A 14,182-nucleotide genomic window follows, 5' to 3' on the forward strand; every position below is an offset into this window, starting at 1 on the left:
TAGCAAATGAAATAAAGTAATAAAAAGAAGTGACACTAGGCAAATGGATTTATTCCTGTAACAAGTTCTAGCAACCAACTCCACCATGGTCTTATAGAAGGTCTATTATCTACTATACTTTGCTCATACCACTGATTGCTAGTCTGAACAAACATGTTTCTTAAATAAGTTCTCCAAAGCTGCTTTTCATTCTTTGAAGAAACCCTTTCGGCAAAGTCAAGCCAGCTTTTGACTGTCAAATCTGTCATATTGTACGTCTTGTCTGTAGAATACTCAATTTCGAATTGTGGTGCTAGACGTTTGCCAGTGATCGGGTCGCGTGCTTCGTTCCAGTATGTCAAATTTGTGTACCACTGTGTGTATCGAAGCCAGTTACCAAATTGAGAGGAGCTATGGTTTGTTTCGTACTCATTGATACGGAAAGTGGGGTAGAACAGAGGTAGCATAGGAGGAGCTACGTGAACAACAACAAGATCTTCAGTATGTCGAATCTTTTTCACCTTACGATACTGACGCTTGAGTGTTGAAATGAAACGACCTGCATCTTTATATATTTCGACTGCACCTTCTTTTTCTTGATCTAAGCCAGACATGATGCTATTGCTGCTCATGGTGGTTCCAATGATTTGAAAATGGTCCATGTTGGCGTGGCCATACATGTGCCCAGTGATAACATCAGCGAATTTAGTAGACAGACGAATGTAGTCGTCTAAGCAGCTGTCCTTAAACGTCTTTACAGTAGGAGGTACATGTCCAATAATGATCACTTTGACATTATCTCTGCGAGCTTTTTTGAGTTGAGATCGCATCCATTTGATATGACGATGACCGGGACTGGTTGGGTCATGGCAACTACCGACAACATCGTTTGATGAGAAAAAGTAGAGAGTGTTTAGCGAAAGAACACGTAACCCAGGAACGACATTGATAGCGAAATAACCTCCCTTCTTGAATGATTTCACTTGATCGCTTGGAATAAAGTCTTGCCAGAGTACGCTAAACTCTTCCAACTGTGGATTATGTTTGATACCTCTCAGTGCATTATGAGGATGCACATCATTATTACCTATATACCTCTATTAGTTCTCTTCAATTCAAGGGAATGGGCTTGGCTTACCTATACAAGGTACAATAGGTAAAGTTCTATTATCATCTAACGTGAATGCTTCTTTTAACAATCGGGTCACCTTTTGATTATAACCGATGATTTCCTTTTTAGTTCTAGTGATCAATGCATCTCCGTCATGTCTGTCGCAAAATTATGAGAAAAAACGTCATAGAATGTAGCCATTTGGTTACCTAGCATTGTCACCTGTCCAAATCACAAAGTCTATCTTGTTTTTCCATTCGCTGGCAATGTACTCTATATTATGGTATACAAGTCTCGGAGGAGAATCACAATCTGTATTGGGCGCACCCCAATATCCAGCCAAGAGACCTTGTTTCTTTTTTCTCTTTTTGTGTTTGTTCGGCTCACGGTGACAATCAGAGGCTATGGTCGCGCCTTTCAAATAATGCTTATCCATCTGCGTGATTATTAGATAAACACCCCCGTTTTTGTTTACTCGTATATCTTACATGAATATCTGTAATATGAAGATACCGTCCGTGTACGGTCACATTAACTTGTTGATTCGTGACGAAGGGTTGTTGCTGTAGCAACGATGGCATACTCAAACTGCCACTGGCAAGTACTGAAGCCCAAAGGAAATAGCTTATTTTCATTAAAGTTGAAAAAGAAAGAAAGAGAAAGAGTGTACTGGATGTTGACAGTCAAGACAAAAATTTATATTCAAATTAGAATAAAAATTTCTCTCTTTCTCTTTCTTTCTGCAATTGAAATCCACTGTTTGTTACAGACCCTTCGATGCACGTGCAGATTATTTGGCTCGTTATTTGCGCATTAAAGTAACACCACGTGTGTTTCCATTTTTATTATTTTATGCAATAGATTCATAGTTGTCTTGGATACCAAGCCATTTCTTTAAGATAGGTGAAGAATAGATCAAGAATTGTCCAACGATAATTGTGTCAAATGAGAGCTGAAGGATAGCACAGACGACGAATTGAATAGGAGATTGAGTATATAAGAAATAAAAGGCTTTAAATCCATCACCAAGGAACTACAAGGCTATTGTTAGATATGTCATTGCTATCATCAAAAGTCATTACCCAACTAGCCAAGATAACCCAGCTGAATCCGTCTACATTCTTATGCTTAAGATTGGTCAAGATCTGAGGAACAGGTAATGTGCTTTCAATGCCTAGACTTAAAAAGCCAAGAGCTTCAATAAATGTGTTATATTGATGGAAGATGAGGTATAGAAGGGCGATCAAGGTGGTATAAGCTAATAAACAATTGAAATAATCCAAAAAGTGGTCCCAAGCCCAGAAAGATGATTTTTGATTGTCAACTTCAATTATGTCTTCGTCTTCTATAAATGAAATACTACTTGATGAATCAACTCTTGTCAGTGGATTGAAGGATGCGATAGGCTTATATCGAATGACTGTATACAATAAGAGTAACATTGCAGTTATCATTGCAATAGATTGGAATAATAAGGTCATATCAAATCTCTTGCCAAGCCTAAGACAAGGTTTGTTATAAAAGGTTATTGTACGTCTGCTTTACTGGTTTACCAAAAGAAGATACGCAAAATACTATTGAATGAATAAATATCTACCCTTTTTTTTTTTCACAATATTTGATTATTTACTTTGAGAATAATAGAATGGCACATGTCACTGAATTAAAGCCTAAGCTGGTCTTTTTCTTTACAATCATCCTAATCTAGACTTGTTTAGTAATTACTATAAACACAAAAAAAAAAAAAAAGAAGAGCGTATTTACTTGGTCAAAATAGCCCAAAGTAGGAGCAAATATCATGGCAATGGATAATAGCGTATTCAGTATATCTGACATGGCGGTAATAATTTAAAAAAAGAGAGAAAAATAAAAAATTGCTCCCCCTGAGTGTTTATTTAATTTGCGTGATATCTGTTTTTAACCTAAAGCTAGACCAGTTGAAGATAACTTTTGGACCAATCAGAGATCAAGTGGAGATATAAAAAAAAGGTAGTTTGACGTATAATATCAAATGCGTACTTGAACGAGCTTTGTAAACTATTTAATCCAGATAGTAGAAGGCTTCTTTTTTTTAATGGCTGCTCTTAAGTTCTGATGTCTAATTTTTATTTTTTTAAAAAAGCCTGTAATGGGAACAATTAAAGAGTGTATCAAATGACTCTCTTTGACAATGTTTTTGCTTTTATTTTTACCCCCTTTTATTCTCTCAGTTTTGGTGCAACAAAAATCAGTTTAGAGGAAAGAATGATTTTCTCTCTTTCTCTCTCTGGAAAAAAAAAAAAAGATTTTATTAAAGATGAATTGGTGGATGCCTTTTCTTTTTAAACCCTCTTTTACATGTGTGAATCAATTTATTCCATTTTTTAGTTAGAAATGATGAATTATTATGACGCGTATCTCCAAGATGATAAACCAGATCTGAATCTGATCGTCTTCTCCTTAGTATATCGTCTTCTGTCTTTTGTTGTAATGCAGAGGTTATTTTTAGTATAGGCACAGATAGTCTATGTAACGTTCTACGTTTCTTATGTGTATCAACCATTGACTCCGGTAGGGGCTCAATAGGCGAATACTTTAATGGTGTTGGTGGATATTGTGTGATGATGGGTGGTTGAATATCTTTGATGGATCCTGATGGTTGCTGTGAGGAAGGTGCTATAGAAATGGTTGTATTAATGGCTATTTTTGATAGTTTCTTTTGTGTAAATATATTTTGAACTGGTGGCGGGTAATCTTTATGCTTCTTTCGTTTCAGGGTCCACGTAAGGGGTTCGTTCCATTTCTTGAAATATGAAGATGATTTACGTATCAAATCACCTGCTGATCGTCGTCTCTGTTGTCTTTGTTGTTGCTGTTGTTGTCGTTGGTCTTTTTGTGAGGTATCTGGTTTTGTAGTATTTGTATTGACGTCTGTAGTTGACTGAATACTTTCTATCTAATTAAAGAGTCAATTATGATACAACTACTGACTATAAATACCTCTACACTAGATATATCACTTGTTTCACAATTGAATTGTTTTAATAGGTCAACAGTGAACGAGTGGTGATTAAGTGAGATTCCACTTGGCATGGGTAGCTGCCACTCCTCATTAGACATTAGTAGAAAAGAAAGAAAAAAGAAGGCAAGAATAAATAAAGCCAGAAATAATTATAATAAATACACGTGCAAGGGCAGATCATTACTATTTTGACATATTCACACAAAAATAGTATGAAGGAACGTTTTTTTATTATTATTACTAGATTAAAAGCCTAAGCGGTGAATTGTATGATCAGGTTCAATGGATTCAATTGTATCCAATTGCTTCCACCATTTAAATAAGAATGTATTGCAGATAAGTTTGAACCAAGGTGTCATGGGAATATCTAATAGATGTTAGCCATCTTTTTATTTATACACATTTGCTAAACTTACTAGGATCCTTAAACATTGCTTCAAGTTCTTCAGCAGTAACATACTTCACATCTCTAATTTCATTAGGATTCACTTGAAGTGTCACATCTGCCTTCATAAAGAGGATATAGTCAATCTCATGTTCACCCCATTGTCCATCACTGGGTGCAACATAATGAATGCGAGTCAAGTACTTGAACTTATCGAGTGGTACTTGTTCTGGTATAATACCAAGTTCATGTTGTAATTTACGCTGTGCTGCAGTACGTACTCCTATATGCATATATGAGCAACACTGATTCCTTTTTTTTTTTTTGGCTTTTATTATTTACCCAATTGATCTTCTTCTATAAGCTCAGATGGAGTATTCAAAGGATGAGAACAGCAGGTGTTTGTCCACATATCAGGGAAAGTGATCTTTTCACTTGCTCTCTGTTGAAGTAAAAGTCTATTTTGAGAATCAAATAAAAAGACACTAAAAGCACGATGCAAAAGGCCCTGATCGATATTTGTCATGAGATGGCCTGGCATATACAAAACTTGTAAGGAACCTCTTCTTTAATAAGATCAATAAAAGGAACTTACAAGTCTTTTTGGAATCAGCTCCAATACGTTTGTCATTTTCATCAATGACAATACACATTTCTTCCATAAGGCGAACTTGCTCCTGATCGTACTCCTTTAAATCAGGTGCCATCTTGATACTATTGTAAGTGATAAAGAAGAAGAAAAAAAAAAGAAAAAATGACACTCCACTATTTGAGCGGTTTAAACTTTTTATTTCACTGTGACTGATTTTAAAATTGAGGCAAGTGTTGTCTTCATCTTTTTTAGAGCACTTTTTGGAATGCACAGCTCAGTATGATACTAACCAGAAATGCTGTCAAAGTTACTCTCAGTGGGGTCCTCTGCTTCATTCTCATTCACCATAAGTATCATATATTACCATTGACAGTTGTTTATTTCCAGTGCTATTTCATGGTAAAATGCTTGATCGCCTCTAATGTTTGATCATGGCTGCAAGGTACTCCGCGATAAATTCATTTTAAGGAGCTCCCACACACAATGTCTTTTACTCTCATCTTACTCTGACACTTTCTGTGTTTTGTGTGGTCTATTATCTTTATAAATGGCTCTTGTTTGGTCCTTTTGTCTGGAACTGATGTCTTAAAACATCAAATTATACTTGATTTTCATTGGATATGCTGAGTTAGGCAGACCCTGAAATACTAAGCAGCACCTTATTCATTCTCCGCTCTCTTCCTTATTTTTATTTTTACCATGTCTGCCCAAGGAAGTCCCGAGAGCGTGCTCATCTATTATTGTCCCTTTTTACCTAATCGAGCTGTACCTCATGTGAATAAAATAACAAAAATGGGCTGCTCTGGACAGCTAATGTTGGAAAAGAAAAGTACAGATTATGTGTTACAATTACAAGGCTTGTACGAATCGGTAAAGCACACCGCAATGTAGAAGAAGGGAAGAGAATTACTGATAGATTATAGAATGAGACATCAGAACAAGTAAAGCAAAAACGGCAAGTACTATAAACTGCTCTTTTTTTTTTTACTTATCCATCATAAAGGTTTGGTACTATGCCAATAGAGACAATAAAGTTTACATTGGATTGTGATATGTCACCTATAAAATCAACTATCAAGCTTATAGACTTTACAGATTTCAAGGAGGCTTGGACAGTCATTGATGAGGCATGTGCCTTGGATAGGCCTGATACGCTTGTTTGCATTGTATCTCTTATTCAACTGAAAAGCTCACCCAATATTATACCACAAAGTTATCTGATGAAAGGAGGAATGCGACTAGAGGAAGAAGAGATTGATCAAAGCCAATCATTGATTTACTCTTATTTTCATCCTGGATCTACGCGAATTGACTTTATTGAACACTTTGGTCAAGATATCACTCGCACCAACAACAAAATTTTAGCCTGGCATTTCTTTGCAGAGATTGGAAATAAATTGGGTTATATAGCAAAGTATGGTGCTTAACACACAAGTTGCTCTTTTCCTTCTTTTTTATTTATTATTTAAAAATGTTGCTATCTCCAGAAGAAAGAGCATCACGTATAAGATCTTACATAGAAGACCAAAGGACATACGCTCCATATTATGAACCACCTGATGAAATACCAGTGTCTATTGTTATAAACGATGATGATGATGATATAAATTGTAATAGTTTACTAATGACTTCTGTAAGTCAAGTAGACGTAAATCAAACATCGACTAGAAGAAATATAAGCATTCAAGCATCAATTGGAAGAGAGAATGACCAGAAAAGAAAGGATGTGGATCATGAATTGAAAAAGCCTTACGTGACTTCTACTAAACCAAATGGATTGCACCTCTTGGAGGTTATGATTATAATATAGTAAAATATTCATGTTACTCATAATTCTGTAGAAGTTTACTTCACCGAATATAGAAATTGATCGCATCACGGTAAATACGAACTCATTTTACTGTCAGGGATAATATGGATGATAAAATGAAAATAGATCAAGTCACGAAAGAGGAATAGGCCACCTTCTTTGGGTTTATTTAACAAGGGAAAGTCGTCTGCAAAAGGAAAACTCAATCGAGGAGGTACTCTATATCCCTTCTCTCTTTCCCTTGCTTATTTACCAAAAATAGTGCCCGATCTCGTATTTTCAGAAGCAGAATTTCTAAAGAGACAAACAAAGGAGGATCAGAACAGTGTTCGCTCTTCTTCTTTGACCAAAAGAAATCCTAGGTGCACTGAGAAAAAGTCAAGATTTTTCAAGAAACAAGATGATGAAAGAGACGAAAGAGCTATCTTTGGTCATAAACAACAGCCATGTGCTGAGGATGACAATAGCTCTTGTAGATGCTGTGAAATACTTTCAGATTATGATGATGTAAATAGCTGTAACTGTAGTACGACTGACAGCATTCTAATAAAGAATGAAAATGGAGCGACCCTCTCGGAAGATAATTGTGGACTATTGTACAGCAACAATTACTGCAGTTACTCTCAGATACCTTCTTACTCACATGTAAGGTCACCTTCCACTCTTCCGATCACAACAGGATACCATTCTATTGATTGGCAGATTGAAGACAATCAAGATGATGATTCGGATGCTTTAACACTTAAACGTGACCAGTTAGACACCTTCTGGATCAAAAGAAAGCTGTAGCTTATTTATTTAATTTTGATGTGAACGGACATCTCTGTTTTTCCATAAAATTGATCAATCAAGGCTCGTACCTTTTCGTATACCATGAATGTCACTGCTTGTCCTGGTGCTACTCTTAATAAACGAGGGGTTAAACCCTTATAAAATGCAAAGTACCCTTCCTTTTTTATGATTTCACTAGTAACTGTCTTGAATCTTTCAAAGCCACTACCTGATGCACTTGACTTTTGAATACGTGTCTTGATCGTATCAATCGGGGCATTAGAAAGTGGACCTAATAAGGCATAAACAACAAATATAAATATTTGTGCGATTTTGTTTTTACCCATTGCGCCAGAGACACCTCCTAATATCAAATGTTGGTAAGATGGCAATTCACTCAATTCTTGGAGCCCTTGTGCCATTTTCTTCATTTTTTGATAGGCAGTAAAATTTGCAGCTTGATTGGTGGCTAACAAGGGGAATGAACTTTCATAGAATTCCTTTTGTATACATTCATCATTACCTTGTCTTAGCGCAGTCAGGGTGACACCTTTATAAAGCGCACGAATACCTTCTTCTTTAATAATTGTATAAGCAGCATGTGGTGCATTGCGATACTTGGGAATATCCAAAGGATCTGCCATGGAGTGACGCTGAGCCTAAACAGGTGTCAATGTGGATCTTCGCTTTCCTTTTTTATCTGTTACCTGTAAGCGAATTTTTATAAGGTCCATAGGAGAAACTACAAGAATAGCTTCGGTTGTGCCAGCAGCAAGACCAGCTAAAGATAAACTTGGTTAACCAAACACTCCTAAGAAATGTAAATTGACTTGCCAAAAAAAAACCGAGGTCGTGCTTACTTTTCCATTACTATCAGTCATCCATGACTTGTAGAGTTCAAAGGATGAAAATCGAATGGCCATTTTTGGTACTATACCAGAGACAACGGCTCCCAAGCCTTTATACAGGGCCCAAAATGATTCATTATGAACAATCTTTACACCCACTCCTATAAACCCCAGTGGTCTCCCCTATTATTCAACCATATGATCAGTGGGTACAATATAAAACAGTCAGTCGCTTACATTTGTTCCTCTTGAAGCATGTTTGGCAAGCTGCATTCTAACTTTTATTGTATCTAATGGATGACAGGTACAGGCTTCCATAAATCCAGCTGCACCACCAGCAACAAGATGTGTCAGCAAGGGTGTCTTTTGGGTATGATTATTATTTCGTGACATATTTTCGCTAATAAAAAGAGAAAAAGAAAGAAATAATAGACATACTGGTTATATATGGAACAATCGAATTGCCAAGAGACAAACAAACGCGCAGGACTGGCTGATATACTACGTCTTTGATCTCCAGCTTACTATGAACAAATTGGGAACAATATCTGAACTCCGATCAATGCATTTGTGAATAACGTTAAATCGCCCTGTAGAAAAACAGTCACAATAATATTTTATGACACTTTATCCATAACAGTTCACACAGTTATTAAATATACATCATCTACTGAAATGTCTACCAACTTTAAAAGTATCTCCATCTCTACTACTGCTGATTTTGTTCGCCCTACTATTCCAGTTTATGAGGAAAGTAGTCAGACCATCATCTTTACTACGGCTGATAAGTTCGAGGAATAGTTCAAAAAAGACGCGTTCTTGCATGCTAAGTGGGTATTTAAACGACAGTATCCCGTTGCAAGCAATTTCCAATTCATTGGGAAGCCCATTATTGAAGATTTGCCAGTTCACATCACTTTTTATTTGTGTGATCATGTTGGTGCCGATAAGAAGAAAGCTAAGAATAGCACAGGTACTATTGATACTACTAACGTAGTATCTTCTGTAGATAATGATCAAGGTAGTAGCAGTAGCCAACTAGAGGCTATGCGTCGTAAGAAGGCCCGTATTACTATGAAGTCTTCTATCAAGATGGGTTGCACTGCCAAAATCATTAAATATGTCATGACGGACGGCACAATCCATGTTGAATACCACTGGGATCTCCTGAGATAAACTGTGGTATTTCCTTTTTTGAATCTTGCAGTATCCTATTGCAGCGTCTCTAGTATTACCCATTTGAATAAAAATATAGCATAGTATTCACCTTAGTAGAAAAGCTTATATCGTCTAGTCGGAATATATGGAGATGATTTTGCTAATTTCATATTGTAGAGATGTTCTACTTTAATGAGTCATTTCACTGTATCTAACGCAGATGACAACATCACTGTGATAAATAAGCTTTGACACGGCCAAGGATATCAGCAACAACGTTATTTTTCTTTTTTTCTCTTGCCTTCAATAATCTCTGAAAACTATCATCAGGTTAGTGAGGATAACAGTCTGATGAGAGTTCCTTATAGCTCAAACACTTTATAACCTAGAATGAAACATACTGAACAGAAAAGCCATTTTGATGGCACTAACATAACAAGGGTTCCAATTATATGGCAAAACTTGAAGCGTACTGCTAGCGAAACCTCTGAGAATCCTCCCTTAAAAAGACCACGGCTTATACCAGAATCTCCTGAACTCTTATACAACAGCTTCTTCCGTTCTATTCATGATTATATAAAGGCCACTGTTGACTCCACTACTAAAAAAAGCAAAAGTGTGGAAAGGGATCTGAACAAGTTGGAACAAAAGTTGCTCAATATCAAAACCTTACCAAGAGGTGTCTTGACATAAGCTGCAACGTATGCAAGCTGTACACCTACTGTCCTGAGATATTATTTGGACAAAAATTCCATAAAAAAGAATGACGTAGTTTTTAAAGAATACGTTCAAGGAAACTTTCATTCTATAGTAAGAAATTTAAGGGAAGAAGTAACAGAAGGGGAGCACGACGATACAGGACCAGAGGTTCATTCTACCGATATAGAGTATAGAACTTGTAGCGTGGCGGTAAACCGAATTATCAGAAAAGGTTTACCGCTGGAGATAAAACAGGCTATTTTGGAAAAACTTGAAAGCACTCTTACCCAAGTCTCTGATTACATTATCAATATCTCGTTCATAATGAATATGGTTCTGTTAGAGTTACGAAATTGTGATATGATTACACATGGCTCTTTTACCATTGCAAATATACTCCCAGATGGCTTTTTACCCAGCCAAGACTGTACTATAGAGCATACCATTGGCCCTCTTTCCGTAGCAGATTCTTTTATGAAGGACTTTAGCATGCTTATGGAACATCAGCACATTAGTTTGATACATTCTTACTACTTTGGCTCAGTTGGTGCGAAAGAGACAAACTTAAACAAGCATCCGGTTCAGATGGCCATCTTCAAGGCCCTAGAATCATCTGGAATAGAGCGAGGCAAGTTTAAAGAAACATCATTAAAGTCTTATGAAATGGGAAATGCTCTTGTTGATGTTACCACAAACATGAAAAATATGTGGAGCACGCCAAAAATCTTCTATGGCTTGATGAACAGTTTACTGGATGTTTTGTTACGAGTACATTTGGTGCCTAACCGAGAAGCCAAATACAGAAGCTATATCCAGAAAAAAGCAGAAGAAAGATCAAAAAAAGACTCGCAACAGCCAGTAGACGATAATAGCAGGACATCTACTTTTGCCGATCTGCCTAGGAATGCAAGAAGGAATATTGCACGAGGCGAAGAATACAAGAAAAAAAAGTACGAAGCAAAAATAAAAAGAAAGCCTGAAGAAGCGCACAAATGGAAAGCTAAAGTCGATACGTACCAAAAAAGGATTGATGGATACAAAATGGCTGTTTTGGTAAGATGCCTTATTTTCGTGCTACAAGATATTGACAATGTAATGTTCTTGCTTCATAGGCTAGGAAAGTCGAAAGGAGCAACATAACAAGAATTGAGAGCACTGTTGCAGGATAAAGTCAACTCGCCAGTAAAAATGATGACGAGGATGACGTGGAAGAAGAAGAGCTGATCACAGGCAACACCACAGATTTAACAAGAAGGAGATTACGCTGCTTAAAATCTGTTCTGAAAAGCCTACTTCTCGATGACAGAAAAGATGAATTCAGTATCGACGACCTGAAAAAGGAATGTTCTGACGTTGAAGAAAAAGAAGCATATCCTTGCCTGCTGATTTTGAATGCTTTGAAGCCGTATATTCCAAAGAAGAAAGAACGGTTCATTATAGCTCATCAATTACCATTTTGCATCCTAGCGAATGATACTCTTTTGTATGCTGGCTACAGGAAGTTTTACAGAAAGCTTTGTCCGCAGCCATCTGCTTCTTCACTGCATGCCTTAAGAATAGACGGGCCATCATTGTATCAAATACTGACCAGACTTCCTTGTGCATTGGCAATATTCAACTATGATAACTATCTCATAGAATCGGTTGAAGAAGCTCGCCAAAACAAGGATGCTGTTTTTAGCTCATTGTTTGATATGAATGCTATAGCAACGGTGTGCAAGTCCAAAGGTCTAGAGTTTGCTCGAAACATGACACTGTTGCCTGGAATAAAGGTCGCCCGCTTGCTTGGAACAAAGGATTCTGTGGTGATTCAAGCAAGAAGAAAGGTCCCGCCTCATATGAATTGACAGATCATCCGACTGTAAAAGAGGAATCTAAAAAGCCAAAAGAGACTCTTGTGCAAGAATTCCAAGGCATGCAATCTGAAGTCGTTCAGATAGAAAAATTACTTAAAGATGCATTGAAGAACAACAATAACAGGGACTTCTCTAAGGACATCAAAGACTTGAAGGCCAAATGGAGAAATAGCAGCCTTGAAGAAAAGGTTGACTTATACAGCGCCATCGAACAAGTCCAAGATGAACGAGACCAGTCGTTTTTGTCTGTGCAAGCAGCAAGAGATAAACTGAAGTTGAAAAGACAACTGATGCATTTTAAAAGGGTAGCGATGAAGCAAAAACCTGCAATCACCCACGAAACAGCCACTACCTCCCAAAGTAGCAATACTCAGTGGCATATTGTGCAGAAATATGGTCATGGGATTGCTAAAGTGGAAGATTGTCGACTAAGCCCACAGGTTAATCCTTCTGAAGAATTTATTTTTTCTGGCACAGATAATGGTCTGAAGACTATGACAAGTACTGTTCCCCTGACGATGAAACGATTCAAGTTTCACCTTGAGCTGCGAAATAAGTACAAAGCATTGGAAAATATCGATGAGTGTAAAGAAGAAGCTCAGAAAATAGTGAGCAAGTATAGCAGTGAAGAATCTGATGCAAAATCATTTCTGCAGCTACCATCTTCTATGGCAATGAAGACAGGCGATATAGATATTGGCTCAGGATATTATAATGTCCGAAGAAAGCTGGAAAAAGCAAAGAAGTCAACAGAAGGCAAAGCAGTACAAGTCATTGAAAATAATCTTTCAAAGTTAGACTTAAAGATGGCAACAAGCGTTGAGCAAGCAATGAGTATACATCAGCACCGTATCAGTAACCGTTTAGCTCTCAGAAATTTTTATAATTCCAAAAAGAGAGTTAAATTGAAACGAACGTGCGAAATGCAAAACGACAGCTTTCGAAGACGATTGTGCGCAAAAGAAAGAACATTTTTGATAGAAAAGAAAGGTAAAGAGCACAGTAATATACGACTGATGAATACTAACTATTATATAAACTATTTAGCAAAAGGTAGAAGCAGGCCTTGCCCTATCATGTTTATCGGAGGCAGAGGCACGGGGGTAGGCTCAACCATAAAGGGATATAGAAGATATGGTGGAAAATGGAAGCAGTGCATGCATGGTATGAACATCAATGTGTGTATCACAAATGAAAACATAACATCACAAACATGCATGTACTGCTTCTCCAAGCTGGACCATCCCATCCATCGAAAGGTTATAAATGGCAAAGAAATCAAGACAAAGGTCAAAGGATCGTTCTTGTGCAGCAATCCTGACTGTGTTTTGGTCTCAAACAAAAAAGCCATCAAGTCTAGAGACAACCTGTCTGCCCTCGCCATTGGCCTTTCTGGCCTTTGCTCGTTACTCTTCCAGGAAACATTTCCTGAACTATCTGCAAAAATCAGTCAATCCAACACTGACTTCATAAACAAGACCGCATCCTTCCTAAATGCAAGAGAATGCTGGGACACTGGCCGTGATGCCAGTAATCGGGGTAAGTCAAAGACATTTGAAAAAAATGGCTTCTAATATTCTTCAGTAGATCGAATTGTGACTTCTTAATTGTGGTGGCAATTTAACGTTCCCGTGCATTTGTTCGTTGAAATTTAAAAACAAAATAAAAACATATATGGTTTGTTCTGCTGGGACTGAATCATGAGAATAATAAACCTGATAAAGTAGAAAACTCATGTAGGAACCAGTCTTTACACTTTCAAAAATGTACAATACACAGTTCTTAAGCTTATAGTGCGTCTATGCAGCATATGCTCTTTATTATGCGTTAAACTAGATTACTAGTGTATTGACTAGTGCTGTTGAATAAAAAGCCTAATATGAAAGCAATGTATTGTATTATAGAAGAGTAGTACTTGTGTGCATTTTATTCAGAAGTACACAGAGTATTTAAACAAGCAATTTCCATTCTG

At 37.0% G+C, this 14,182-nt stretch overlaps 9 protein-coding genes across 9 annotated transcripts; 4 read left to right on the forward strand and 5 right to left on the reverse strand.

Annotated features, from left to right (window-relative positions):
* Nucleotides 1–35: 35 nt before the first annotated feature.
* RHIMIDRAFT_249893 (uncharacterized protein) lies at nucleotides 36–1,671 on the reverse strand (the record flags this gene model as incomplete). Its single annotated transcript, XM_023610672.1, has 4 exons — nucleotides 36–1,066; nucleotides 1,118–1,248; nucleotides 1,300–1,526; nucleotides 1,579–1,671. 4 exons carry the CDS (start codon nucleotides 1,669–1,671, stop codon nucleotides 36–38), a joined length of 1,482 nt encoding a protein of 493 aa, XP_023468703.1.
* A 269-nt stretch (nucleotides 1,672–1,940) lies between these two features.
* Nucleotides 1,941–2,926, reverse strand: RHIMIDRAFT_235753 (uncharacterized protein; the record flags this gene model as incomplete). Its single annotated transcript, XM_023608410.1, has 5 exons — nucleotides 1,941–2,123; nucleotides 2,173–2,590; nucleotides 2,644–2,664; nucleotides 2,721–2,794; nucleotides 2,855–2,926. The coding sequence occupies 5 exons, from the start codon at nucleotides 2,924–2,926 to the stop codon at nucleotides 1,941–1,943; spliced, it is 768 nt and encodes a 255-aa protein (XP_023468704.1).
* Nucleotides 2,927–3,166: 240 nt separating this feature from the next.
* On the reverse strand, nucleotides 3,167–4,185 carry RHIMIDRAFT_276935 (uncharacterized protein). Its single transcript, XM_023612659.1, has 4 exons — nucleotides 4,070–4,185; nucleotides 3,283–4,025; nucleotides 3,235–3,237; nucleotides 3,167–3,211 (listed from the first exon to the last, which is right to left on the reverse strand). Exons 1-2 carry the CDS (start codon nucleotides 4,160–4,162, stop codon nucleotides 3,381–3,383), a joined length of 738 nt encoding a protein of 245 aa, XP_023468705.1. The 5' UTR covers nucleotides 4,163–4,185; the 3' UTR covers nucleotides 3,167–3,211; nucleotides 3,235–3,237; nucleotides 3,283–3,380.
* Nucleotides 4,186–4,252: 67 nt separating this feature from the next.
* Nucleotides 4,253–5,229, reverse strand: RHIMIDRAFT_224756 (isopentenyl pyrophosphate isomerase). Its single transcript, XM_023607513.1, has 4 exons — nucleotides 5,072–5,229; nucleotides 4,819–5,010; nucleotides 4,508–4,759; nucleotides 4,253–4,458 (listed from the first exon to the last, which is right to left on the reverse strand). The coding sequence occupies exons 1-4, from the start codon at nucleotides 5,181–5,183 to the stop codon at nucleotides 4,337–4,339; spliced, it is 678 nt and encodes a 225-aa protein (XP_023468706.1). The 5' UTR covers nucleotides 5,184–5,229; the 3' UTR covers nucleotides 4,253–4,336.
* A 1,310-nt stretch (nucleotides 5,230–6,539) lies between these two features.
* Nucleotides 6,540–7,667, forward strand: RHIMIDRAFT_235757 (uncharacterized protein; the record flags this gene model as incomplete). The annotated part of the gene is made up of 5 exons (XM_023608411.1): nucleotides 6,540–6,860; nucleotides 6,910–6,948; nucleotides 7,005–7,092; nucleotides 7,141–7,385; nucleotides 7,431–7,667. The coding sequence occupies 5 exons, from the start codon at nucleotides 6,540–6,542 to the stop codon at nucleotides 7,665–7,667; spliced, it is 930 nt and encodes a 309-aa protein (XP_023468707.1).
* Nucleotides 7,668–7,672: 5 nt separating this feature from the next.
* On the reverse strand, nucleotides 7,673–8,890 carry RHIMIDRAFT_199338 (tricarboxylate transporter; the record flags this gene model as incomplete). The annotated part of the gene is made up of 6 exons (XM_023606365.1): nucleotides 7,673–7,941; nucleotides 7,993–8,118; nucleotides 8,173–8,308; nucleotides 8,357–8,430; nucleotides 8,452–8,680; nucleotides 8,735–8,890. 6 exons carry the CDS (start codon nucleotides 8,888–8,890, stop codon nucleotides 7,673–7,675), a joined length of 990 nt encoding a protein of 329 aa, XP_023468708.1.
* A 282-nt stretch (nucleotides 8,891–9,172) lies between these two features.
* RHIMIDRAFT_249899 (uncharacterized protein) lies at nucleotides 9,173–9,673 on the forward strand (the record flags this gene model as incomplete). The annotated part of the gene is made up of 2 exons (XM_023610673.1): nucleotides 9,173–9,251; nucleotides 9,309–9,673. The coding sequence occupies 2 exons, from the start codon at nucleotides 9,173–9,175 to the stop codon at nucleotides 9,671–9,673; spliced, it is 444 nt and encodes a 147-aa protein (XP_023468709.1).
* Nucleotides 9,674–10,045: 372 nt separating this feature from the next.
* RHIMIDRAFT_235760 (uncharacterized protein) lies at nucleotides 10,046–10,348 on the forward strand (the record flags this gene model as incomplete). Its single annotated transcript, XM_023608412.1, has 1 exon — nucleotides 10,046–10,348. One exon carries the CDS (start codon nucleotides 10,046–10,048, stop codon nucleotides 10,346–10,348), a length of 303 nt encoding a protein of 100 aa, XP_023468710.1.
* Nucleotides 10,349–10,678: 330 nt separating this feature from the next.
* On the forward strand, nucleotides 10,679–13,817 carry RHIMIDRAFT_249900 (uncharacterized protein; the record flags this gene model as incomplete). Its single annotated transcript, XM_023610674.1, has 5 exons — nucleotides 10,679–11,451; nucleotides 11,538–12,082; nucleotides 12,127–13,200; nucleotides 13,258–13,749; nucleotides 13,798–13,817. 5 exons carry the CDS (start codon nucleotides 10,679–10,681, stop codon nucleotides 13,815–13,817), a joined length of 2,904 nt encoding a protein of 967 aa, XP_023468711.1.
* Between the last annotated feature and the right edge of the window lie 365 nt (nucleotides 13,818–14,182).

Source organism: Rhizopus microsporus (genome assembly GCF_002708625.1).
Source record: "Rhizopus microsporus ATCC 52813 unplaced genomic scaffold scaffold_4, whole genome shotgun sequence".
In the NCBI taxonomy this organism is placed as follows: Eukaryota; Fungi; Mucoromycota; class Mucoromycetes; order Mucorales; family Rhizopodaceae; genus Rhizopus; species Rhizopus microsporus.